We start from the raw sequence: 24,516 nt of genomic DNA, 5'->3' as shown, positions 1-24,516 counted from the left end.
AAAATGTAAACAAAAAATACATAGTAAAAAAAAAAGTACACAGGAGCCGAGATACAGGCTTTTGAAGTCATAAGTTAACCAGGAAGTGAATTAAAGTCTAAATCTTCAAAATATGATATCTCCTGGTGCTGTGAAGGAAAAAAATGTTTGTTTTTTGTTTTTGTTTTTTTCCAAAAACGGTTATAACCGTTGTTGGCACACCTCGTTTGGATTATGAAAAACGGCCCGGACCGTTTTTGGCACTCAATGTTTAACTTTTGTCCTTTCACAAACAGACCGTTTCAACAAGTGTTCATCAAAACATCTGAGGAGCAGCAGAGTTGCCATGTTGAACCCAGTGATCAAGTTATACAGGATAGGTATGTCTAAAATTAATTTTATTCCATGTAGTGTGCAGCATTTGGGCCACATGCTGTATTAAAGGCATAGTTTTTATTTGTATTTTTCAGCCAAGGTGGTATGAATTTCTCACTAGTAGGGGTATGTGCTTGGCTCCATCTGGGACACATGTGAAACATTCCATGATGTTTTTGAAGAGCCTTCCTAATTCTGCGGTTGATATTAACATTTCCTAGAAGGTGGGTGGACGGTAGACTGTGGACGTCACAAAGTAACATGCGAACTTGCGAGGCGCACCGTTGCTCCGAGCCGCACTATACTTATCACACACCCTGTCAGGGGTATGCCTTCAGAATAGCCACACCAGGGGCCATGTGTGGCCCCCAGGGCAGGGGCCCTGGTGCCGCATGCACCAGGGCTCCAATACGCACCAAACGTGGCACAAACACTGTTCAGGGGTCTGCCATGACAATAGTCACACCAGGGGCCATGTGTGGCCCCAGGGCAGGGGCCCTTGTGCCACAGGGACCAGGGCTCCAATCCGCACCAAACTTGGCACAAACACTGTTCAGGGGTCTGCCATGACAATAATCACACCAGGGTCCACGGCTTGGGAAGCCAGCCAGAAAGTGGTTAAAGGTTCTATGACATTCATTTTCACTTTTTTTATTTTTAATGTTTTTTGGGGGGTTTTATGACCTCAATTACACCCAAAAATCTGAACTTTGAACATTCAGTGGATTTTCTGTGGTCTGCTGTTTTCTGAATAATTAGGCTGAAAAGTAATCTGAGCTTGGCCCGAGGGCAGTGAAGTCACAGGCCATTAATCCCGCCCACTCTCCTCCTCGCCCCTCCCCTCCCCTATCCTTTCCTTTGGGGGGGGGGGAGCAGAGTCGATGATTGACAGGCAAAATGCCTCAACAGCGACACCCGCAGGAAAAGATTTCTTTTTTCATTGCAGTTAGAAATGTGAGAGAAAAACACCTGCCATGGATCACTGGAGTGGATTTTTTGTTAAAACTTTTTATACACGTTTGAAGGACCATGACAAAGACTTTTAATATGTGATAAAACTGAATGTCATGAAACCTTTAAGATCCTTCCTTATTAATACTCCTTCCCGGATTAATGGCGATATATTAGTGCAGCCAATTCTCTTAATGTAAGGGTGGTATGAAGTGTATTTTACATTGTGTCTATGTTAAAATGTTTAACTTTTGTCTTTTCACAAACAGACCGTTTCAACAAGTGTTCATCAAAACATCTGAGGAGCAGCAGAGTTCCCATGTTGAACCCAGTGATCAAGTTATACAGGATAGGAGGTATGTCTAAAATTAATTTACCTAACATCACATACTGCTATACAGTACAGAAGAGTAATATGGACCCTTTTCGTTTGATTGATGGTAAATGCAGCTGAAGGTAGGCTATTAAGTATAAACGTACAGGGGTGTTTTGGTGTTTTGCTAGCCATTGATTTTTATATAAACTGGTTAAAGACGGGGTGCCGTGATTTTCAGTGATCCCCCCCCTAAAACATTAGCCTGGCGTAGACAGACTATATCACTGCGTGGATATGAGTCTGGTGCTTCTATGAGGAAGTTTTTTTTCCAAGGGGGCGGGATCAAAACAATGACTCGCGACGCAATTGGTTAGACCTACAAACCAACTACCAATTACAGTCTCCCATATTCGAATACTGGGCCCTGATTGGTTACCCACGTCTTCTGGAGCAGGAAATGGATTCTCTATGGAGCGGTGCCAGACCCAAATCCCAGAGTGCAATTTTTTTTTGCACTCGCAGATTCGTCTGGTCCCAGGCTACTAAAACATAATCATATAGTATTATGGTTATACTAGGAGGAAGATTTTTTTCAAAAAAGTGTACAGAAATTGTAAAAATTATGTTTTTATGTGAACACGCCTCCAGTTCATTAAGTATGCCTCGTTCTCACCTTAGCACCTCCTCCTCCACCACCTTAGCACCACCCACCTGTCCTAGTCCCTCCTCCTCGTCATGCCCACACCTGTTGTGTTATGATAATGAGGGGGAGGGTATGTTTTTACTATGTCACTAAAGCGCTGTTTCTCTATTGGCACGTTTGACCCTCAAGGTTTCAGCCTCCAGGTAGAAACTCAAAATAGTCAGAGAAGTCATAAAATACCATAAAAACACCACCAGGGGGCTTAATGAAGTTCTATCAACCTCATAGACACATGAAAAACAGAAAAAGTGCAAAACCATGGCACCACCTCTTTAAGGTCCTTCGTGAATAATGGGGACATTTTAGTGAAGCCAATCCTCCTAGCCCATTAGAACCGGGAAATCATCTGTGTTACTTTAGATTTTAACTATATATATAGCAACATAAGTGTTTCTGAAAACTCTTAGGATTTAGAACAGTGGTTTAGAACAGGGGTTCTCAAAAATAGCAGATATACAAGCTCACAGCAACTCGAGTCACTTTGTGCCGCACTGTGAGCTTGTACATCTGCTATTTTTAGAATTTGTTTGAAAAATCTTGAAAGTGTTTGAAAGTTTTTAACACAAATCTTCTCTTCTGGGGGTCCCTGGCGCAAAATATTTTCAGAAGGGGGTCCGCGGCCAAATAGATCAATTTACTTAAAAGTAGTTAAAATTAGTACATATACTTAAAAGTAAATAAATTGGGTAAAAACACTTAAAAGTAATAAAAGCCAGAAAAAGTAACTAATTTAAGTTAAAGTACTTATTGTCACTAAACTGAGTACAAATACTTAAAAGTGGGGGCACGGTGGCGCAGTCGGTAGTGCTGTCGCCTCACAGCTAGAAGGTCCTGGGTTTGATTCCCACCGTGGACGCTGTGGGCGCTTGGGCCTCTTCTCTCCTCCGCATCATCGGTGCCCATACCCTAGGTGGAGTTGGTGAAAGGGCCTTTCTGTGTGGAGTTTGCATGTTCTCCCTGTGTCTCCTAGGGTAGGTACCCTCACAAAAAACATGCAGTAATGCTGGTCTCTATACTGCCTCCCCCTGGTCAGCCGGGGTGCCTGATGGAGGGGAAAGGAACTGGTTGGAATAACGTGTTCCTTCCACACGCTACATCCTACCGGGGAAACTCCCCCCTGTCAGGTGATAAGAAGCGGCCTGCTCACTCCTCATGCATTGAAGGAAGCATGAGCTCAGTTCGGGGCTCTCCCTGGGCTGGCAGAGGGAGAGTAGCGCCCAGGATTACAAGCTTAGGCATTGGCACTGGGTGAAAAATGGGTTACAAAATCGAGGGATAACATTTTAAAAGATTACTTAAAAGTAATTAAAGTGAGAAAAGTAACTAATTCAAGTATAACTACTTAAAAGTTCATAAAATCATTAGAAATACTAAATAAACCTAAATTGCACATACTGTATGGGGCACTACAGCAGTGTTACAGCAGTTTCTAACATTTCAAATGGCCATAACTCGGTGACCATCTGTGACGACGTCACAAACGTAACATGCAAACTTGCGAGGTGCACCGTTGCTCCGATCCGCACTAAACTTATCACACGTCCTGTCAGGGGTCTGCCATCAGAATAGCCACACCAGGGGCCATGTGTGGCCCCCAGGGCAAGGGCCCAGGGCAGGGGCCGTGTGTGGCCCCCAGGGAGGGGGCCGTGTGTGCCCCCCAGGGCAGGGGCCGTGTGGCCCCTAGGGCAGGGGCCATGTGTGCCCCCCAGGGCAGGGGCCGTGTGTGCCCCCCAGGGCAGGGGCCGTGTGTGCCCCCCAGGGCAGGGGCCCTGGTGCCACAGGCGGCAGGGCTCCAATCCTCACCAAACTTGGCACAAACACTGTTCAGGGGTCTGCCATGACAATAGTCACACCAGGGTCCACGGCTTGGGAAGCCAACCAGAAAGTGGTTAAGATCCTTCCTTATTAATACTCCTTCCCGGATTAATGGCGATATTTTAGTGCAGCCAATTCTCTTAATGTAAGGGTGGTATGAAGTGTATTTTACATTGTGTCTATGTTAAAATGTTTTTAAAAGCATAATTAATTAAAAATGTTTAACTTTTGTCCTTTCACAAACAGACCGTTTCAACAAGTGTTCATCAAAACATCTGAGGAGCAGCAGAGTTGCCATGTTGAACCCAGTGATCAAGTTAAACAGGATAGGTATGTCTAAAATGTATTTACCTAACATCACATACTGCTATACAGTACAGAAGAGTATTATGGACTCTTTTCGTTTGATTGATGGTAAATGCAGCTGAAGGTAGGCTATTAAAGGGCAAGACCACTTTGGTAGAGGTTTGGGTTGTGTAGTTACCTTGCCATGATGTAACTCCAAAGGTGGGCAAGAAATTAAAAATAATTGCTCCATTGATTAGAAATTGATCATTCAAAATATGCTCCTCATTGACTTACATTGTACGGTAAAACTGCTCTCAAAGACACTCTTTTAGCACAAAAACGAACGCAAACAAAGTTGATTCAGACAATATAGAACATCACCAAACCCAGTACTGTTTTTTTTTAAAATAAAAATGTCAACTTCCTGTTGATTTTGCCATTTTTAATAAGTAGAAAACCCGGACTGGATCGGTGGATCCGGATCCAGATCTTCAAATAGTAAAATCAACAGGAAGTTGACATTTTTATTAAAAAAACAAACAGTACTGGGTTTGGTGATGCTCTATATTGTCTGAATCAGCTATGTTTGGGTTCATTTATGTGCTAAAAGAGTGACTTTGAGAGCTGTTTTACCGTACAATGTAAGTCAATGAGGAGCATATTTTGAATGATCAATTTCTAATCAATGGAGCAATTATTTTTTATTTCTTGCCCACCTTTGGAGTTACATCATGGCAAGGTAACTACACAACCCAAACCTCTACCAAAGTGGTCTTACCCTTTAAGTATAAACGTAGTGAGGGGTCCCTGGCACAAAACATTTTCAGATGGGGGTCTGCAGCCAAATAGATGAATTTACTTAAAAGTACTTAAAATGAGTACAAACACTAAAAGTAAATAAATTGAGTAAAAATACTTAAAAGTAATAAAAGCCAGAAAAAAACTCATTTAAGTTAAAGTACTTATTGTCACTAAACTGAGTACAAATACTTAAAAGTGGGGGCACGGCGGCGCAGTCGGTAGCGCTGTCTTCTCACAGCTAGAAGGTCCTGGGTTTGATTCCCACCGTGGACACTGTGGGCGCTTGGGCCTCTTCTCTCCTCCGCGTCATCGGTGCCCAGGTACCCTCACAAAAACCATGCAGTAATCCTGGTCTCTATACTGCCTCCCCCTGGTCAGCCGGGGCGCCTGATGGAGGGGAAAGGAACTGGTTGGAATAACGTGTTCCTTCCACGCGCTACGTCCTACCGGGGAAACTCCCCCCTGTCAGGTGATAAGAAGCGGCCTGCTCACTCCTCATGCATTGAAGGAAGCATGAGCTCAGTTCGGGAGAGTAGCGCTTTCTGAATAAGGAAACAAATACAAATGTATCTGCAGCCTGAAAATAATATGCCACTTTTATGGTGTAAAGCCTTCACACATAATACAATTTAATTGGATGATAAATAAGAGATGGAGACCAAGAACTTAATTTGTTGCAAATTACCAAATAAATATATAAATGCTATTTTGCATAATGCATTGGTAATCTGTCATTGTTTTCTATCTCAGATACCTGTTCCGCCCTGCGCCCAATGAAGCAAAAACATCTCTGCAGTGAAGAGTTCACCACAAAGCCTAATCTTAAGAGTCTCCAGAGAACACATACCGGAGAGAAGCTTTACTGCTGTGAACAATGTGGGAAGAGGTTTTGTAAGTCAGGAACATTAAAAGTTCATCAGCGTATCCATACTGGAGAGAAGCCTTTCTCCTGTGAACAATGTGGAAAGAGTTTCCGTCATTCATTAAGTTTAAAGATTCATAAGCGTATCCATACTGGAGAGAAGCCTTATAGCTGTGACCAATGTGGGAAGAGGTTTCGTGAGTCAGGACAATTAAAAATTCATCAGCGCATCCATACTGGAGAGAAGCCTTACTACTGTGTCCAATGTGGGAAGAGGTTTCGTGACTCAGGAAAATTAAAAATTCATCAGCGCATCCATACTGGAGAGAAGCCTTACAGCTGTGACCAATGTGATAAAAGCTTCACCCAAAGGCCGGATCTTGAGAAACATCAGAAAATACATTCTGAAAAGAAGCCTTACTACTGCGTCCAATGTGGGGAGAGGTTTCGTCATTCAGCCCATTTAAAGAGTCATCAGCGCATCCATACTGGAGAGAAGCCTTACTATTGTGTACAATGTGGGAAGAGGTTTCGTCATTCAGCAGGTTTAAAGACTCATCTGCGCATCCATACTGGAGAGAAGCCTTACTACTGTGTCCAATGTGGGAAGAGGTTTCGTCATTCATCAGGTTTAAAGATTCATCTGCGCATCCATACTGGAGAGAAGCCTTACAGCTGTGACCAATGTGATAAAAGCTTTACCCAAAGGCCGCATCTTGAGACACATCAGAAAATACATTCTGCAGAGAAACCTTACAGCTGTGACCAATGTGAGAAAAGCTTCGCCCAAATGCGGAGTCTTGAGAGACATCAGCGTATCCATACTGGAGAGAAGCCTTTCTCCTGTGACCAATGTGGGAAGAGTTTCCGTCATTCATTAACTTTAAAAATTCATCAGCGTATCCATACTGGAGAGAAGCCTTACTGCTGTGTCCAATGTGGGAAGAGGTTTCGTGAGTCAAGTAAATTAAAAATTCATCAGCGTATCCATACTGGAGAGAAGCCTTACTACTGTGTCCAATGTGGGAAGAGGTTTTGTGACTCAGGACAATTAAAAATTCATCAGCGTATCCATACTGGAGAGAAGCGTTACTGCTGTGAACAATGTGGGAAGAATTTCCGTCATTCAGTAAGTTTAAAGGGTCATCAGCGCATCCATACTGGAGAGAAGCCTTTCTACTGTGACCAATGTGGGAAGAGGTTTCGTCGTTCAGCCCATTTAAGGAGTCATCAGCGCATCCATACTGGAGAGAAGCCTTACTGCTGTAAACAATGTGGGAAGAGTTTCCGTCATTCATTAACTTTAAAAATTCATCAGCGTATCCATACTGGAGAGAAGCCTTTCTCCTGTGACCAATGTGAGAAGAGTTTTTGTGAGTCAACTAACTTAAAAATTCATCAGCGTGTCCATAGTGGAGAGAAGCCTTACAGCTGTGGCCAGTGTGGAAAGAGTTTTACTCAACATGGTAATTTAAAGATTCATCAGCGCATCCATACTAAAGAGAAGCCTTACTACTGTGAACAATGTGGAAAGAGTTTTCTTGACGCACGTAAATTACACATGCATCAGCTCATCCATACTGGAGAGAAGCCTTACTGTTGTGTCCAATGTGGGAAGAGTTTTCGTCATTCAGCAGCTTTACAGTATCATAAGCGCATCCATACTGGAGAGAAGCCTTACAGCTGTGAACAATGTGGGAAGAGTTGTCGTTCTTCAAGTAGTTTAAAGAATCATCAGCGCATCCATACTGGAGAGAAGCCTTACAGCTGTGACCAATGTGAGAAGAGTTTTTGTGAGTCAGCTAAATTAAAAATTCATCAGCGTGTCCATAGTGGAGAGAAGCCTTACAGCTGTGGCCAGTGTGGAAAGAGTTTTACTCAACATGGTAACTTAAAGATTCATCAGCACATCCATACTGAAGAGAAGCTTTACTGCTGTGAACAATGTGGGAAGAGTTTTCGTCATTCAGAAAGTTTAAAGGTTCATCTCCGCACCCATACTGGAGAGAAGCCTTACTGCTGTGGCCACTGTGGAAAAAGCTTCAGCCAAAGCACCCATCTGAAGAGTCACCAGAGAACACATACTGGAGAGAAGCCTTACTGTTGTGGCCAGTGTAGGAAAAGCTTTGCCCGAAAGGAACATCTTAAAATTCACCAGAGAACACACAGTTTAAAGAGTCATCAGCGCATCCATTCTGGAGAGAAGCCCTACAGGTGTGACCAATGTCCTAAAAGCTTTGCTCGTAAGGCTTATCTTAAGTTACACCAGAAAGTTCACACTGGAGAGGAGCCTTACAACTGTGAACAATGTGGGAAGAGGTTTCTTGAGTCACGTCATTTACTCATGCATCAGCTCATCCATACTGGAGAGAAGCCTTACTGCTGTGAACAATGTGGGAAGAGTTTTCGTCATTCAGTAACTTTAAAGTGTCATAAGCGCATCCATACTGGAGAGAATCCTTACAGCTGTGAACAATGTGGGAAGAGTTGTAGTACTTCAAGTAATTTAAAGAATCATCAGCGCATCCATACTGGAGAGAATCCTTACAGCTGTGAACAATGTGGGAAGAGTTGTCGTACTTCAAGTAATTTAAAGAGTCATCAGCGCATCCATACTGGAGAGAAGCCTTACAGCTGTGACCAATGTGAGAAGAGTTTTTGTGAGTCAGGAACATTAAAGATTCATCAGCGCATCCATACTGGAGAGAAACCGTATAGCTGTGACCAATGTGGGAAGAGGTTTCGTCTTTCATCACGTTTAAAGATTCATCAGCGCATCCATACTGGAGAGAAGCCTTACAGCTGTGACCAATGTGAGAAGAGTTTTTGTGAGTCAGCTACATTAAAAATTCATCAGCGTGTCCATAGTGGAGAGAAGCCTTACGGCTGTGGCCAGTGTGGAAAGAGTTTTTCTCAACATGGTACTTTAAAGAGTCATCAGCGCATCCATACTGAAGAGAAGCCTTAAGGTCCTTTCACACGGCAAGCGGCCCACGCGCCTATGTAATTCATTTTCAATGAGAGGCGGGCGATTATTTGGGACGCGCGGAGAAGTTGAGGGGCGGTGAGGCGAGCGGGCGCGGTCCCGTGAAACTTGCGCGTACGTGCTCGTTTGTGCGCGCGCGGGCGGCAAGAGCTGGATTGTGGTGAGCTTTTGTTTTCCCCGCGCCGCGCAGTGCAGGAGGACAAAACAACAATGATAACCGCTGATCCGAGCGGTACCGCCTGCGTAAACCGCTTGCCGTGTGTTACGACCTTTACTGCTGTGAACAATGTGGGAAGAGTTTTCGTCATTCAGAACATTTAAAGGGTCATAGGCGCGTCCATACTGGAGAAAAGCCTTACTGTTGTGGCCAGTGTAGGAAAAGCTTTGCCCGAAAGGAATATCTTAAGATACACCAGAGAACACACATTGGAGAGAAGCCTTAATGCTAAAGCCATTGTGAGAACATCATCCAAATTATTAGTCTTGAAAGACACAAGAAAATACATACTGGACCAAAGCCTTTAATGCTGTGGTCAGTGTGGAAAGGATTTTACTCATCATCACACATTAAAGTTTCATCAGCACATCCATGCTGGAGAGAAGCCATGTGCACCAAACCAACCAACGCATGATGTTAATGGTGGATGCTAGGTTTGTTGGTTTACCTGGTATCCTATAGTTTCAATTTACAGATTATTCTTATAGTATATTGTTTAGACCAAAGCTAGGTTCTTTCTTGGTTTACCTGGCTGGGATCCAAGTTTCTTGAGGCACCACACTGTCTCTCTGTATTCTATGTACATTCTATGCGATTACCTTGCTTATTATAAGTCTTCCTGGATAAGAGTGTCTGCTAAATGCCTTAATTGTAATAGTAAAATGTAAATTTGTAAAAACGCTGAAGCTTTTCACACGGCTTGCGGACGTGAAGTGAATTTTTCCAATCGGGAGAATTCTGTGTCACAGTATTTTTTTCCGACCAACTAGTATAATCTTTTTTTTTTTACTATTGTTACTAATTATTTTACCATTGTAATCACCATTGTGTGGAAAGAAATGAAGTGCAAGTCATACGTTTTGCTTATAACCAATAATTACAGTTTTTATCATGCTTCTTGCAATGTGAATGTAATTTTTTTGTTACCCGAATCTGTATCTGGGTTCCACAGATATAACTCTCTAACGGATGCTAAACCTATGCCCACTGCTTTGGAAATGGATTTTCCCTTTTGTTTCCACCTAGTTTTACCAACAACGGCGGAGAGATTGTCCTCAGTCTCTAGTTGAGAATGAAGCTTTTAGAGTCTAACATTGTAAATGAATATGCTAATTTGTGCTGTCAACAAGTATTTCATTTGATTGAAAATTATTCTCTATTCTCTGTCCCAATTAAGACCAATTCATGCATTCTTGTGTTTCTACTCATTTGCTGTAATGTCTTGATGCCGCATGCAATAGACAATATTAAAGTGTATTAAGTTTAAATGAAAATGTCAAGAAGATACATGTCATTCAACATTTAATTGGCACATATTACTATATATATACTATAAATATACTGTGGTATATAAATCTTTTATTTGTCTATACATTGCAAAGCTGACACATTGAATCACCACAGAAATGCACACAATTCTTAATAATGAAAGTTTTGTAGAGTTATGCAAAAAAAGGTAAAATATTTCTTGAAAGGCTTCTGTACTAGTCGAAAGATTGTTACAAATAAATAACTGCATAGCTGTATGTACAACATACATTCATGGATACTGCTTCAACCATGTCAGCCTTTATGAGGTGTTCATGAAACCTGTCATTTGTGATGAAGCAGCGAATAGTGAGTTGTGTGCAAAGATTTCAACATAAAAGCTCTGGCCACTATTGGAAAGGTCACTATTGAAAAACCCAATAAAAGCCGACTCAGATGTGTTGAATTAGGTTTTCATGAATGAGCCATCTTGTTTTGAACCAGTTGGCGTGAACTGTGAAGTCTTGTCAAGAATTAAATATCCCTATTAAAAATGCAACAGTCATGTTACTGATTATGCTATTGTGTTTTGATCATGTGTTCTTTTAGTTTAGTCTTCAAATGTGTTTTTAAACCCCCCCATCTTCAACTTTTAAGCATATTTACAAAAGATAGATAGCAACTACCGGTAAACAGATCCACTGTAAATTAATTTATTGAACATCCAAAAGGCACTTCTGCAAATACCCTGATCTGCAAACACCCTGAAAGTTTATTAAAAAATGTATGCGTTTACAAGTGCTGGTATGGTCTAGATTTTTCTGCAACCTTCATGCCTAAATGATGTAAAATACAACAGAATTTTCAAGGAGCAAGTTGCCTAACTAGCCAGAAAAACTGTTAAATTCAGATTATTTTTAGATTATTGCAAAAACTAACCATGCTCTGAAAAAGTTCTCAAGAATCTAACTTCACTCCAATGTGAAAAGACAATACAAACATAACCAAACCTTTGTGAACATAATTTACATTCTTGATTATGCTGGTGTATCAAGAGCTCTGTTGGTTACATATAAATAAATAGATGGTTCTTTTGCAAGGCTTTGAATTTCAATGACATTTCCGTGAATACAAGGCTGAGAAAAGAAATACAACAAGCTTTTCCCTTTTTAACATGTTCACATGACAGCGATGATGTCGATGATGATGGTTAAGAATGACGTGTTCTTGTATTTTTGTGTATAGAGATTTTTTTCTACATAGAGCTATAGGTAGGAGGCTGGTCTCTCAGGCCGCCATATGTTTTGGTCATCGCTGTCCTCATTCATTACAAAACACGCAGAAGGTTCCACGAGTCACTGGTACGATATTTGACAAAGTTATATTGAGAAACTCAAAAGTACACCACTTTTCCCTTCTGGGGATTATGAGAGCACGTCTTTGGCATGTCCATCACAGTGCAAAACACAACCACAGTCCTGCAGTCCTAGTTGTCCCGTCTGTGATGGGAATAAGTAAAGCCAGAATGTCTCTACTCTTTGAGTCTCTCATGGTACTTTTACCCATCAAGTCCTCCTCAGTCCTCCAGGAGTGAAGGTGGGGATAAGGCCATTTGTCAACCATGTTCAGTCTGGTTTTGGGAGTTTCGTGGATGGGGGAGGGGTCAATCAGGCCAGACCGGCTTCCCGGCACATATGATAGAACTGGCCACGCTGGGAGATCAGGTTGGAGGGGGAGTCCATTTCTGTGATGTAACCTCTGTCCATTACGATGACCCTTTAGAGAGGGAGATAATCAAACATCAGACGACTAAGTGGTAAACACCTGCATTGTTCATTTGTGACTTCACCATATTACATTTTATTTTGCAGTTAGGGTAGACACAGAGCGCGCTAAAACCACCTAGCTGTTCCCAAATCATGGGAAACCATGGCTTATTGTTTTTTATAAAACGGTTGCTACATATACCTTGCAAGGTTTTGTAAAATAAACACAGTAAAACATGCAGCAATTGATATAAAACAATCATCCTTCCACCAAGCAATGTAGTTCTTTGGTGATATCTAGCTGAATGTTTGCCAAGCAGCCATCTCTTCTATTTCTGTCTCCTTCTTTTGTATCTTGCTCTTCTATCCCGTCCATCTCTTTCCACCACTAATCAATGCTTTGTCCACTATAGTAAATCAAAAGTAGAAAACAAGCAGAAGCAATTTGTTTGCGCAGTAATACTGATGTGATTTGGTCAGACATAGGTGTGTTGATAGAGTATTTTATAATGTATTTGAACACAGGTCAGTCAAGTCAATCAAGGACTGGAACTATCCATTTTATAATAAAAAATGTATGAACACCAGCCTACAGTGTAGTTCTTTAGCTAAATAAAGCCGAAGCTTGTGGTATCAACTAATATTGTTGTTGTTGGCTTTACTTATATCAACCGTTCAACTGTCTGCGGAGAGAGTACTACATACACCACGTGCCTCCTCCAAAACGAACCTCCCCAGTTAGTTACCCTTCTCAAACAATCAATAGCAGTCGCCAGTACACATGTGAAGGTGTCATATGTGTTGCTAAGCCAATCAAATGAACCCATTCAATCCGTGAACGCATCTGTGTGATGTGTTCGCATCATTTTAAGATTTCTTTGGCTATTAAAAAATCGCAGATATACAAGCTCATAGGGCGGCACCGAGCGCCACGCTATGAGCTTGTAGATCTGCTACTTTTACAAAATCTTGACAATGTGTGCAAATCTTTGAATATATATATATTTTAAAGCTATGAGCTTGTATATCTGCTATGTTTGAATAGCCAATGATTTTTTTTAATGACACTGATGCGTTCCTGGTCTTAATGGATTAAGTTATGGGAAAATGAACTGGAATTGGAATCGGGTATGCCACCTTGTGGAAACCTACAGTAATGCACAGAGCCTCTCCCCGTGTCAGCTTCCCGCCCACGGACACTGTCTGTCAACAGTGTTGCTGGAGCCAAGCCGGAGGCAGCGCTGCAGGGGAAAGGAACCTGGGTCTTCACATGGGTGTGAGAGTGTTTTCTCTCTAAACTACGTCCCATGATCTTAATTTTATGAGGATGTTGTCCCAAGGTTACAAAGATGAAGAATGTTGAGGTAAGATCCTCCCATGGGGCTGATTTAGATACTGAGATTTGCTTTTTCATTCACTGTCTTCTAGGAGAAATTAAATTTTTGCATACAAAAATGACAAATGAAAAGGAATTTTTAATCTTGGGGTCATTTTGGTGATCATCGTGGGTTAGGTTGAGTTTTCGGGGTTAGGCAATATGCATATTCAGATGTGGTCGATGGAAGATCTTAACAAATAGGCCTACATGGCATCAAAGTAGTGTGTACGAGAGTATGCGTGATCCTACCTGGTGTAGTCCATGATGGTGTTGAGAGTATGTGTGATCCTACCTGGTGTAGTCCATGATGGTGTTGAGAGTATGTGTGATCCTACCTGGTGTAGTCCATGATGGTGTTGAGGCGATGAGCGATGGTCAGGATAGTGCAGTCCTCAAACTGGGTGCGGATGGTGGACTGGATCAGGTTGTCTGTCTCCAGGTCCACAGCGGCCGTGGCCTCGTCCAGAACCAGGATCTTGGTCTTCCTCAGTAGAGCCCTGGCAAGACACACCAGCTGGCGCTGACCCAGACTAGACACGCAGAGAGACAGACATGGAGACAGACAGACAGACAGACAGACAGACAGACAGACAGACGACAGGAGACAGGGAGGGAGGTAGAGAGACAAAACAAATTTCAATCTTCATACCAGCTTGGATAAGGAAGATTTATAACGTACTAGACTTGAGCCCGAATTTGGTCAGGCATATTAAGGTTTAGGCAGGTTTGTATGAAGGGATTATGAACTACAGTTCACACCGAAGGTGTGTTTATTCTGTGTGTTTATTCTGTGTATGTCTGAGCGGCTGTGTAAGGTTCTTAATGTAATACATTATTACACTATGCAAAAATGTTATCATGTTATGCATGCACTCATGATTTTATTACATTATGAGCTTATCATTACATTACGAGCTTTTATTACATAGGTTATTATGTTATGAACCACGATTACATTCTGAGATGTTAGTACATTATGAGTTGCAACAAACATTTTTAAACGTTTGAATTCAGTGAAAAGGAAGAAAGACAAAATAAAAAAATACAATTAAAAAAATACGAGAATAATAATGTATAGACATGTACTGTATGTATGTATAGTCTGTATGGATGTTAATGTGAGGGTGTAATAATGCACAGTATGTGAGCATGTACAGTTGGTGCAACTTGTATGTAGGCTCTAGTAGTTGGTGTAAGCTGTATGCATGTATGTGTGGCATGTATACCTGAGATTCTCTCCTCCTTCAGAACACTCATGGTTGAGTTTGTCTGGCAGACCTGATACAAAGCTCTTGAGGTGGGCCAGCTCCAGAGCTCTCCACACCTCCTCATCAGAGTAGCCATCAAATGGGTCCAGGTTCATCCTCAGAGAGCCTGAAAACAACACCGGGTCCTAGAGAGGGGAAATACATGTGCGTTGGATGTCTGTGTGTGAAATGGTGATAGCAGACTGAAGAGACACCCCCCAACCTGGGCATGTCATAATAGGTGAAAATTCTGCAAAAATATACATATTTTCATATATTATTTTTATTTATTATATCTATTTTCAGCAAAGCGATTTGGGCTATGGGGAAAAAGGAGGGGGTCAAGTACAGACCCCATTGAGGGACGCCGGTCAAGGAAGTATTCAGGGTTTAAGTGGTTAACTGGAAATAATTGACATCATTTACAGCAAATAAATGATTTAACTGATCAGTATACGTCCCACAGAATACATAAAATCTGCCAAAAATATGAATACAGTTTTAGCAAAATTTCAATACTCTAATTTGCAGAGCAATGTTACAAATGACCAACACTTTCCACATTTTCCCCTCATATGTACAGTACACTTGTACAGCATAACAAAAATAATCATAATAATTATTAATAGCGGCGCTGTCATTACATATAAGACAAACACACTTGGAATGGTATAGTGGACAAAAAGGTTTTCGGGTTCTTTGCCACACATATTTGTATATAACTTTGTAATGCTACTGACGTTTGCGTGCAACAAAGCATTGCATTGTGGGTTTTCCTACAATAGACGTCGTGAAGGGAGCTGACAGGCCATTCTTGGTGTCAATCAATCAAGTTACCCTAATTCAAGTAGCAGATGCCAAAAAGAGGAGTTTTCTTTTTCTTTTAATAAATGTTTTTCAATATTAAAAGGTAGATCGCAATCTACCTTTTGGCGTATCTTATACAATTGCATATCATATGACACTTTGAAATAACTAGATTAAGGGGGACACTGACATACCAACAGGCCCTCCCTGTGGTCTGACCCGCCCACTCAGTGGCCTTCTCATTCAAAACAAAAGGCCACATGGTGGAAAACCAAACGCGTAGATAGAGGCTACGAATGTTATTTAGATAGCATGGTGTTTAGACAGATTCTAGGTTTGATGCTGTTTACCTATCCTTAGTTACTAAATTGTTTTTCTTTCCACTGTACTTACGTCGTTTGGTGACTAGAGTTCATGTCTTTTTCTCTGATCTTGCACTTGTAATTCACGCTGCATTCTGTAAGAGCATCTGCTAAATGCCAGAATGGTAAATTGTGTGTTTGCCACAACTATGAGATATTTTTACATTCAACGTTGCAACACACTAAGAGAGTGTGACATGTTTCTCAACCAGTCAGACCGATGTGTCAGGGATTTTGGAAGAATAATGTATTATCCGTCCAAAACAAACATCGATTGAATGCATGGTCAGGTCATGGACGGAAATAATAAATAATGCACTTGCTCTCCTACCGGAGAGACCGCCGGTCATCAAATTATTGGTTTAGGTTTGGTTCAACAGGAAATGTAGCTTTTGATGGTACTGACTACTGGACCATGCTAGCTTACTACTACACTTACCTGTGTGTGTGTGCGCGCACACGCGCACACGTGCGTGCGCCAGGGACATACTAGGAGGTTCAGTGACACTTTGATAGCAAAAGTCCTTGCTACGGGGACTGCATCTACAACCTCATATGTGTTGATGTGTTGATATGAGTGTGTGCATGTGCCGTATACATGTGTACATACTGTATAGAATTAGTATGTCAGTATTTTACCTGAGGAATGATGGTGATCCTGGAGCGGAGGTCGTGCAGGCCGATCTGGGCAATGTTGACCCCATCGATGTAGATCTTCCCCTTCACAGCTTCAAGGATACGGAAAATTCCCAAAGCCAGTGAAGACTTCCCAGCTCCTGTCCTCCCAACTATGCCCACCTACAAACAGGAGAGGATTTGAGGAAAACGTGTCACAAAAGAAGGATTCATTGTTCACCATGATTATTTATAATGTGAATAACCCATTCAATCCGGGAAAGCATCTGTCATTTTAGATGTCTTTGGCTATTCAAAAATAGCAGATCAACAAGCTCATGAGCTTGAAAATGTGCAAATCTTTGAATATATATATTTTAAAGCTCAAATCTTTGCTTCTGGGGGTCCCTGGAACAAAATATTTTGAGATGGAGGTCCGCGGCCAAATACATATAATTTTGGGGGTCCTTGACATGAAAACTGATGTTATTATAGCAACATATGTTTAAAAAAAAAAAAAACTATAGGATTTAGAAGACATTTGTAGATTCCCCAGAGGCAAAGATTTGAGTCGCGCTATGAGCTTGTAGATCAGCTATTTTTGAATAGCCAAAGTATAAAATTAAAAAGTGCCCAGATATAAGAAGATAAACAAAGAGAAAATGTCTATTTGAGTGTGCCTGACCTTCTCTCTCTCCTGGATGCTGAGGGAGATGCCTTTAAGAGCCCAGTCCAGACCCTTACGGTATTGGAGTCCATAGTCCTCGATCTCTATGGTGCCGGTTGTGGGCCAGGCCACAGGCAGCAAACTGCCTTCGATGGTCCACGGTGCCTGTAAACCCACATCAGTCAGGCTTTAGTTCAGACTGCAGGAAAATGCAATATGTTTAATGTCGGGCAGAAACCTCTTATCTCTATATTTTTTATCAAAAGTAGCAGACCAGACCCACAAGCTCGAAACACGTCTCGAAACACGGCTCGAAACAAGTCGCGTTTTGAGCTTGTAGATCTGCTATTTTTGCAGTGTTTTTATTTGAATCCTGAAAAGTAACAAAAAAAGGAAACTAAAAACTGAAAAGGGACTCGCTGCTGTCCCGATGATCCGATCTACTGTTTGGGAAACAGTGCTTTATATCGTAAGGCGATGTCACTCGCTGAAAATCTACAAGTTCACAACACGTCACATGTTGTGAACTTTATTCAATTATTTTTTCCCCCCATTGTAAATATACAATTTGAAACAATTTATAATTTAGGCATCTAGCAGAGGCACCTATCCAGAGTGATACCCATAAGCTGGTAACTGGTATATTAGTTTTTTTCATAGAATACTAATGCTGTGTGTTTATGTGATCAATATGTGAATGCTGATATTCAGAAGCACTCACTTCCTTTGGCGTGTCAGCATACTCTTTAACTCTCTCCACAGACACAATGTTGTTCTCCACATCAGTCCAGGCACGAACAATCCAGCTCAGGATCCCCGTCACCTTTAGGTACAAATAGAAGATCAACTTCAGAGCTACTGTATGTTTGTACCCCAAAAGGCTGTTTGTTTTTGAGTGACAGAGCTTTTTGAGAGATATTTGCTATGAAAAAGGAACATAGAACGATAATAATGATTTCAAACCGTCAGCATTACAACTTCATTATTTCATCCTTCACATCAGAATGATCTTCCATCCTGATTTTGTTAAGACTAAAAGAATCGTACTTTTTACTTCTACATTTGGTTAAGTAATTTAAAATGTAGGACGTCTTCATATTTACTGAAGGGTATTGTAAACTACAGCATTAAATGGGTGCAAATGCGATATTTGTTTTATTAAAACAAGTGTAAAATAGCTCTTCCATATTAATCATTGCTATGGAGTTTCGTTGTTTGTTTTTTCAGTAACCGGGGTCACCCAGTCTCTCCAGCTCTTTAGTAAACAGTAAATCAGGTCAGGATAGCAATTTCATCCAATCAGGAGAGTGAACTCATACAGAATACAGGATAAACAAGTGAAATTGAAAGTGATGAAACAAATAATGACAAAAAAGGGGGAAAACTGTACACAAATCGGTAACCACTTAGACTGTATACTAAGTTGACCGGAGAACTCCAGGAATGCTAAATATCTTTCCTGAAAATAGCCGATGTAGAAGTTCAGTGAGCTTGTAGATCTGTTTTTTTTCCCCTTCAATGTTTGGCCCAAAATAGGGACGCTAAGTCGCTTTAAGACGCTTAATAATAATATTATTAAAGTTAAATGCGTATGTGACCTGTAGAGAGGTGGACACTGCCAGTCCCACGATGCCTGGACTGAGGTAGTCCCTGCCCCTCACTGACAGGATGGCCGCTGCCAGCACCAGCAGGTTCCCCAGGAACTCCAGGTTCACTGCCAGCCACCTGAAGACATGCAGGAATACATGGAGACACACAAACACCACAAAGGTTATAGGGAAGAGCCTCTCTGTGGCCAAGACGATAGGCTTGTAGGCACTAGACCAGTGGTTCCCCCTGGTTTAGTGCCCACTGGTCTAGACTCCAGTGGGGTCCCCAAATTATTTTGGGGGGTCCCCAGATGATTAGCTTAATGTGCAACATTGCTTTCTCACTCAACAGTAAAGAAACCAACATACAGTGTAAGTGTAATAGTGTATAGAGGGTATCTGCACATTATTAAAGTTACAATTTAATGACCTTTTTAATACCAAATTGGCCAAATTGTCAAATATTACGAAAGAAAGAGGCACACGTTGTGAAAATAGCGCAGTGTGAGACGTTGTGAGAACCGAGTCAAACTAATCTGTGGAACAGGGTCAAACCAAGTGCTTGTCAGGGTGGGGGGTCCCCAGTTCTATGCTAGACAATAGTCTAATGTAGGATTATATGATATGATCTCCCAACCTGGTAGCCACAAAGCGAGGGTAGTAGGCTGTCTGGTTGAGATCGATGCGTCCATTGGCCTGCAGGATGAAGCGTGGCTGCTCTCTGAAAGCTCGTATGACGCCGGCTCCCTGCACGGTCTCATTAAAGTGACTGTAAATGGGAGAGCGGCTCACCGCCTCCAGCCGACGAAGCTGACAAGACGTGGCCACGTAGAAGCTCTGCACAAGAGAAGGTGTGGAACACGTTGATGGGGACTGCATGGAGTGGTAAACACTGAGGGCCCTATTTTGCGCATCTTAATTAGCAGGTCTAAGGACTTAACTTAAGTTAAGTCATAAGACCTGGTGAATTCTTCTGGCTACAGTGATGTCACCCGTTCCTTATCGATCATCCGCCATGATGTTGCCGGGTCAAATCAGCGCATAGAAAACATAGGAAAAAGGCAGACCTGTGCTCCTTTCTTGGATATTTGGATTTATATGCCTTTTTATGTCTGCCAAAGATTTGCACACTTCAGTTCACACTTAAGTTTCGAATATTTTGCAGTCCTGTTTAAAATGTTCACACAATCGGTGGTTGTTGCAATTACCTGCACTACAATAATTCACCATATTATGCGCTATGGTGAAGAAAAAACATAAAATGTGTACATTCCGTAATGCAATTCCATTGGTGAAAGCTGTGTTGCTTGACCCGGCGAAGGAATGGTGGATTCGGCCAAGCCCCGAAATACCCGTACAGTATAGGTGGCCAGTGACTTTGATCAGTTTCACTTTCAAAACCTTTGCATCATGCATGTCACACAAACAGAATGCGGCACACAACACCAATGGTTTTGATAATGTGGATTGTGGAAGTTAAATGGTGGATTTGTGGATAGGACTCTATATGAAAAAAAAAAGTGTTATATCAACAAAACGCATCGCATTCTGTTTATGTGACATGCATGATGCAAAGGTTTTGAAAGTGAAACTGGTCAAAGTCACTGGCCACCTACTGTATGTGTGTCTCAAAGAAGAAGACGCGCAAAATAGGGTCCTCAGTCACAATAGGAAGAGAAGTATTCTAAAGGTTTCACTTTAGTTTTTGCTATTTAGCATGCGCAGGCAAACTGAAACTCCTACCTGTATGAAGGCGTATATAAAGGTGAGCGGGAGGAGCACCACGCCGGCAAAGGGCGTGGCCATGAGGACGATGATGCAGACCTCCAGCAGCTTGAGGAGGTAGCCCAGCATCATCTTCATGCCGTCGGGGATCATGCAGTCGATGGCGTCGATCTCCTTGGAGAAGCGGTTGAGGAGGTTGCCGCTGGGCGTGGACTCGAAGAACGCCATGGTGGAGTGCAGCACGTTGTGGAGCAGGTCCATGTGCAGGTGGCGCGAGGCGATGATCCCGCACAGAGAGATGGCCAACGTGGTGCCAAACATGGCGATACCTGAAGGAAATACACAAAGCCATGGACAACTAACCATGTGAACACTAGCGTCCTTATTTCAATCAGAATCAACTTTATTGTCAGGTCTACAGGTGTAAAACTCGTGAAATTCGTTTTTTTGTGCAAGCTCCATAGTTTTTTAGTTATTTCCATAAAAATGAAGGGGAAGAAGAAGAAGGGGGGAGATCAATCAATAAGAAACACTTATTTATTTATTTTTTTACATATTTACTGCGTGAGCATAGCAGCAGATGTAAACTGTACATGATATGCTATGGACGTTAGTTAAGGAGCGAGAAAAAACTAGAGTCAGTGCGTTGTACATGGGATTAAGGTGCAAGTGTCAGCGCATGTCGACCCCATAATCCACATAAGGTAACTGACACTGGTATAATCCGCAGGTAGGTCCATGAGGAAGAGCATGTTGTTTGTGATGTTATGTTGTTTGTGATGTTGTTCGTGATATGCTAGAGGCTGACTGCGGTCTCAACCCACCTTGTGCAAGTCCCAGGGCTCCAAACACACCCAGTTTGAGGTCGGTGTCCATCTGGGTGCCGTTGACCACTGGGTCATCGGCCCAGAGGCTCAGCCAGTAGTTGTAGGCCAGAGAGGCGGCCTGCTGGAAGGCATACAGGAAGACTATGGGGATGATGAGGGCGAGGCCTATGGTCCTGAAATACACCCTGTACATCTCCAACTTCACCTGGGATGGAGAAAAAGGTTAACCCGTTAAAACCGGGAAAGCATCTGTCTCATTTTAGATTTAACTACATTTGAACCACTTTAACCATATTCTATATATGTCGGCTATTCAAAAATAGCAGTTTTATACAATATGTATTTTTTTTTTTACTCAAATCTTTGCTCCTGTGGGTCCCCAACATATTTTGAGATGTGGGTCCACGGCCAAATAAATATGATTTTGGGTGGTCCTTGACATGAAACGTTTGAGCACCAGTGATCTACTACATACCTTTTTCATAAAACTGTTTTTAATTTAGAAGATCTTTTTAAAATCGGCTTCAGCTCTTAATGCGTTAAAGTAAATACCGTGTCTGTCGGGCAGAAACCTTTTATCTCCATATTTCAAAAGTTTATGTTATTTTTTTAAATAACTCTTTGTGAGCTTGTAGATCGGCTATTTTTGTCTAATGTTCCCCTCAGAAACGGAATGCTAAGGTTCATGTGGTTAATGTAAAAAAAACTAATCCTATCACACAAAGATTTGGCAGCCCCACTGTAGTAACTCTGAGGACCCCCTAGGGGTCCCGGACCTCCTGTTGAAGACCCCTGATCTAGGGAGTGGGTGGTCTCTGACATAGGCCAGAATCAATGATGTCGCAAGAGAGTGCACAAATGATAATCTTAGTATTTGATTCAAAGTCAGTTACACTAATTTTTTTTTTTTTTTAATTTCTGAACGAGGGAGATGGTGTCAGTTAATTGTTCAGTTTGAGTGTAATTCATTGGCGTGCCTATGGGTGGTGCACTCACACAGTACTTTCATTCACCTTTTGCTCAGTGCCATTTAAGTTGTCTATATTTTTATACATACACCCCTGTCTGTGTATAATACAGTAATTGTTACATACGGTTAATTCCACTGAAATTACCCCAAAATTGTGCAAGCGTAGTAATTTCCCCAAATTTCCCCATTGTTAGGCATTTGAAATGTATTGTACCTTACCATATTAATTAAATTATGTTATACATTTCTTTGGTTTTATATTTAAATAATACATCCATTCATAAGTTTGGACCCCCAAAGTTAAAATGAGAGAAGTGAATGAAGACCTTCAAGTAAATCATTTTGATTCACTCTTTGATGACTTACAAATTGATGACTTATTACTCAATACCGTTTCAAAAGGAGCAATCAATGTGCACATTTGCACTCAAAAGGCATATATTTGACAAAAGAATAAAGGTCTATGGTGCCTCTGAAATAAATGTCACTACAGGTTGACGTAGGAAAACATTAAATAAATAAAAATCTAAAACTATGTGGCAAGTAGGATCCAGAAAAACGTTATTGCATTTTATTTCCTGAAAAACAAAAAAACAAAGCCATGGAGGTGGGTTTAAAATAGCTGATCTACAAGCTTGTGGATCTGCTATTTTACGCGAAAGTTCCCCCCACAATAGGGATGCTAGGGTTCAAGTGTCTGCTAGAACCAGTGGTTCTCAACCTTTTCAGGCCGTGAACCCCCAAAATAATCATAATTTGAACTGGGGACCCCCCACCCTGCGTTGAGGCTTTCAGTGTTTGACCAGTTTTTATAGTATAGTTTGTTGGTTACTTTTGATGCAGTAATGGTCTTTTTTCTTTTCTTTTTTTGAGGTATCAAAAAGGTCTTAAAAAAACCCTTAAATTGACACTTCACTGTCATCTGTGGTGTAGGGACCCCCGTCCCTACACCACAGGTCCCTACACAACAGGTTGAGAACCACTGTGCTAGACGACTGTCATAGAGTTGCAGTTTCCTATGGCGCGACCATGTCACTCAAAGCCAGGATAATGGGTTGTTTTCCAGTTGTGTTGGGGTCTGTAGCGACGCTGCCTGGCTGCCTGGCTGGCTCACTCACCCTGCCTGTGTGAGCCTTGTCGGCCTCTGTGAGTTTTCCCAGGTCCTCCGCATCCTGCTCTTGCTCCGCGTCTGACATGGCTTCCATCGTCTGCACACTGGCACTGATGTCACAACTAGCACAGCACAGACACAATGCATTCAGACACACACATTCACGTTCACAGCAAAACATGGCTGATACAAACGCACACACAGCTCCAATTTGGCCTCCTTAGTGCAAACTAAACTAAACTTTGCAAGGCAATCACTTTTTCCAAATCTAAGTGGAGGGGCGATCACTTTTTCCTGATGGTTGAGGTTGCTTGAAATGTGTGGCTTATATGTCAAAGTAATTTGGAAAATTAAGTAAACATTTGAAAATAATTATGGTTTAATGTAATTATGTCTGAGTGGAATACACTCCTCTCATTCTTTAGTATTTGCTATATCTGTTGTAGACTCCTTGGCTCCACCCTGCTTTAGGAATGGTTGCCTGCTAGACACCCTGTCTCCTAACAGAGACATTTGCATTCTTTTGTTTCACTTCACATGCTAAGGTGACAAATTAACAAGTCTGTGATTGGTGTCCATGTGGGCCAGGAGGTGCTGTGAGAACTGTTTGAAGTCACTTGTATAAGACAGATAACCTTTCAGTGTGTTCCTTGAGTTCATACTGCTGGCCGTTCCATACATTTCTTGTCCTGCTGAATTGTAAGTTTGAGTCTCCTTTTTGATATCAGAAATATATCACCAATTCTTCTAAAACTGTGAATTTGTCTGTGCCTTATTTTGTCTATTCTGTTTGACTGAGTTCCCATTCAGATTCTGCCTAGACATTTGGAAGTCCCGCCGTTGCTATTGGGCTTGGATTTTGCTGCGGCGCGGTGTTTGACTGTACAGTGGGGGGTAAGGACAATCTTTTA

General features: G+C 41.7%; 2 protein-coding genes across 3 annotated transcripts in view; one reads left to right on the top strand and one right to left on the bottom strand.

Moving 5' to 3' along the window:
• Positions 1-291: 291 nt before the first annotated feature.
• Positions 292-9,058, top strand: LOC308098493 (uncharacterized protein; the record flags this gene model as incomplete). 2 transcript variants are annotated; one of them, XM_080446874.1, is made up of 2 exons in its annotated part: positions 292-359; positions 5,979-9,058. In XM_080446874.1, the coding sequence occupies exons 1-2, from the start codon at positions 326-328 to the stop codon at positions 9,056-9,058; spliced, it is 3,114 nt and encodes a 1,037-aa protein (XP_080303000.1). In that variant the 5' UTR covers positions 292-325. The 2 variants fall into 2 exon arrangements, with proteins under 2 accessions (XP_080303000.1, XP_080303001.1); XM_080446875.1 differs by lacking the exon at positions 292-359 and adding an exon at positions 4,390-4,469.
• A 3,138-nt stretch (positions 9,059-12,196) lies between these two features.
• LOC308098492 (multidrug resistance-associated protein 1-like) overlaps positions 12,197-24,516 on the bottom strand; it is a 59,528-nt gene continuing 47,208 nt past the window's right edge. Inside the window, exons 20-30 of the mRNA XM_080446873.1 lie at positions 23,613-23,727; positions 21,522-21,729; positions 20,716-21,026; positions 19,610-19,809; positions 18,982-19,108; positions 18,105-18,206; positions 17,402-17,548; positions 16,741-16,899; positions 14,912-15,078; positions 14,021-14,215; positions 12,197-12,317 (exon numbers count right to left, since the gene is read on the bottom strand). Of these exons, the coding sequence (XP_080302999.1) occupies positions 12,209-12,317; positions 14,021-14,215; positions 14,912-15,078; positions 16,741-16,899; positions 17,402-17,548; positions 18,105-18,206; positions 18,982-19,108; positions 19,610-19,809; positions 20,716-21,026; positions 21,522-21,729; positions 23,613-23,727 (1,840 nt within the window). The 3' untranslated portion in view covers positions 12,197-12,208. The remainder of the gene's footprint in view (positions 12,318-14,020; positions 14,216-14,911; positions 15,079-16,740; positions 16,900-17,401; positions 17,549-18,104; positions 18,207-18,981; positions 19,109-19,609; positions 19,810-20,715; positions 21,027-21,521; positions 21,730-23,612; positions 23,728-24,516) is intronic.

This window comes from Gymnoscopelus braueri (genome assembly GCF_963280865.1).
Source record: "Gymnoscopelus braueri genome assembly, chromosome: 13".
Lineage (NCBI taxonomy): Eukaryota > Metazoa > Chordata > Actinopteri > Myctophiformes > Myctophidae > Gymnoscopelus > Gymnoscopelus braueri.
This window is presented reverse-complemented; position numbering and strand designations above follow the sequence as displayed.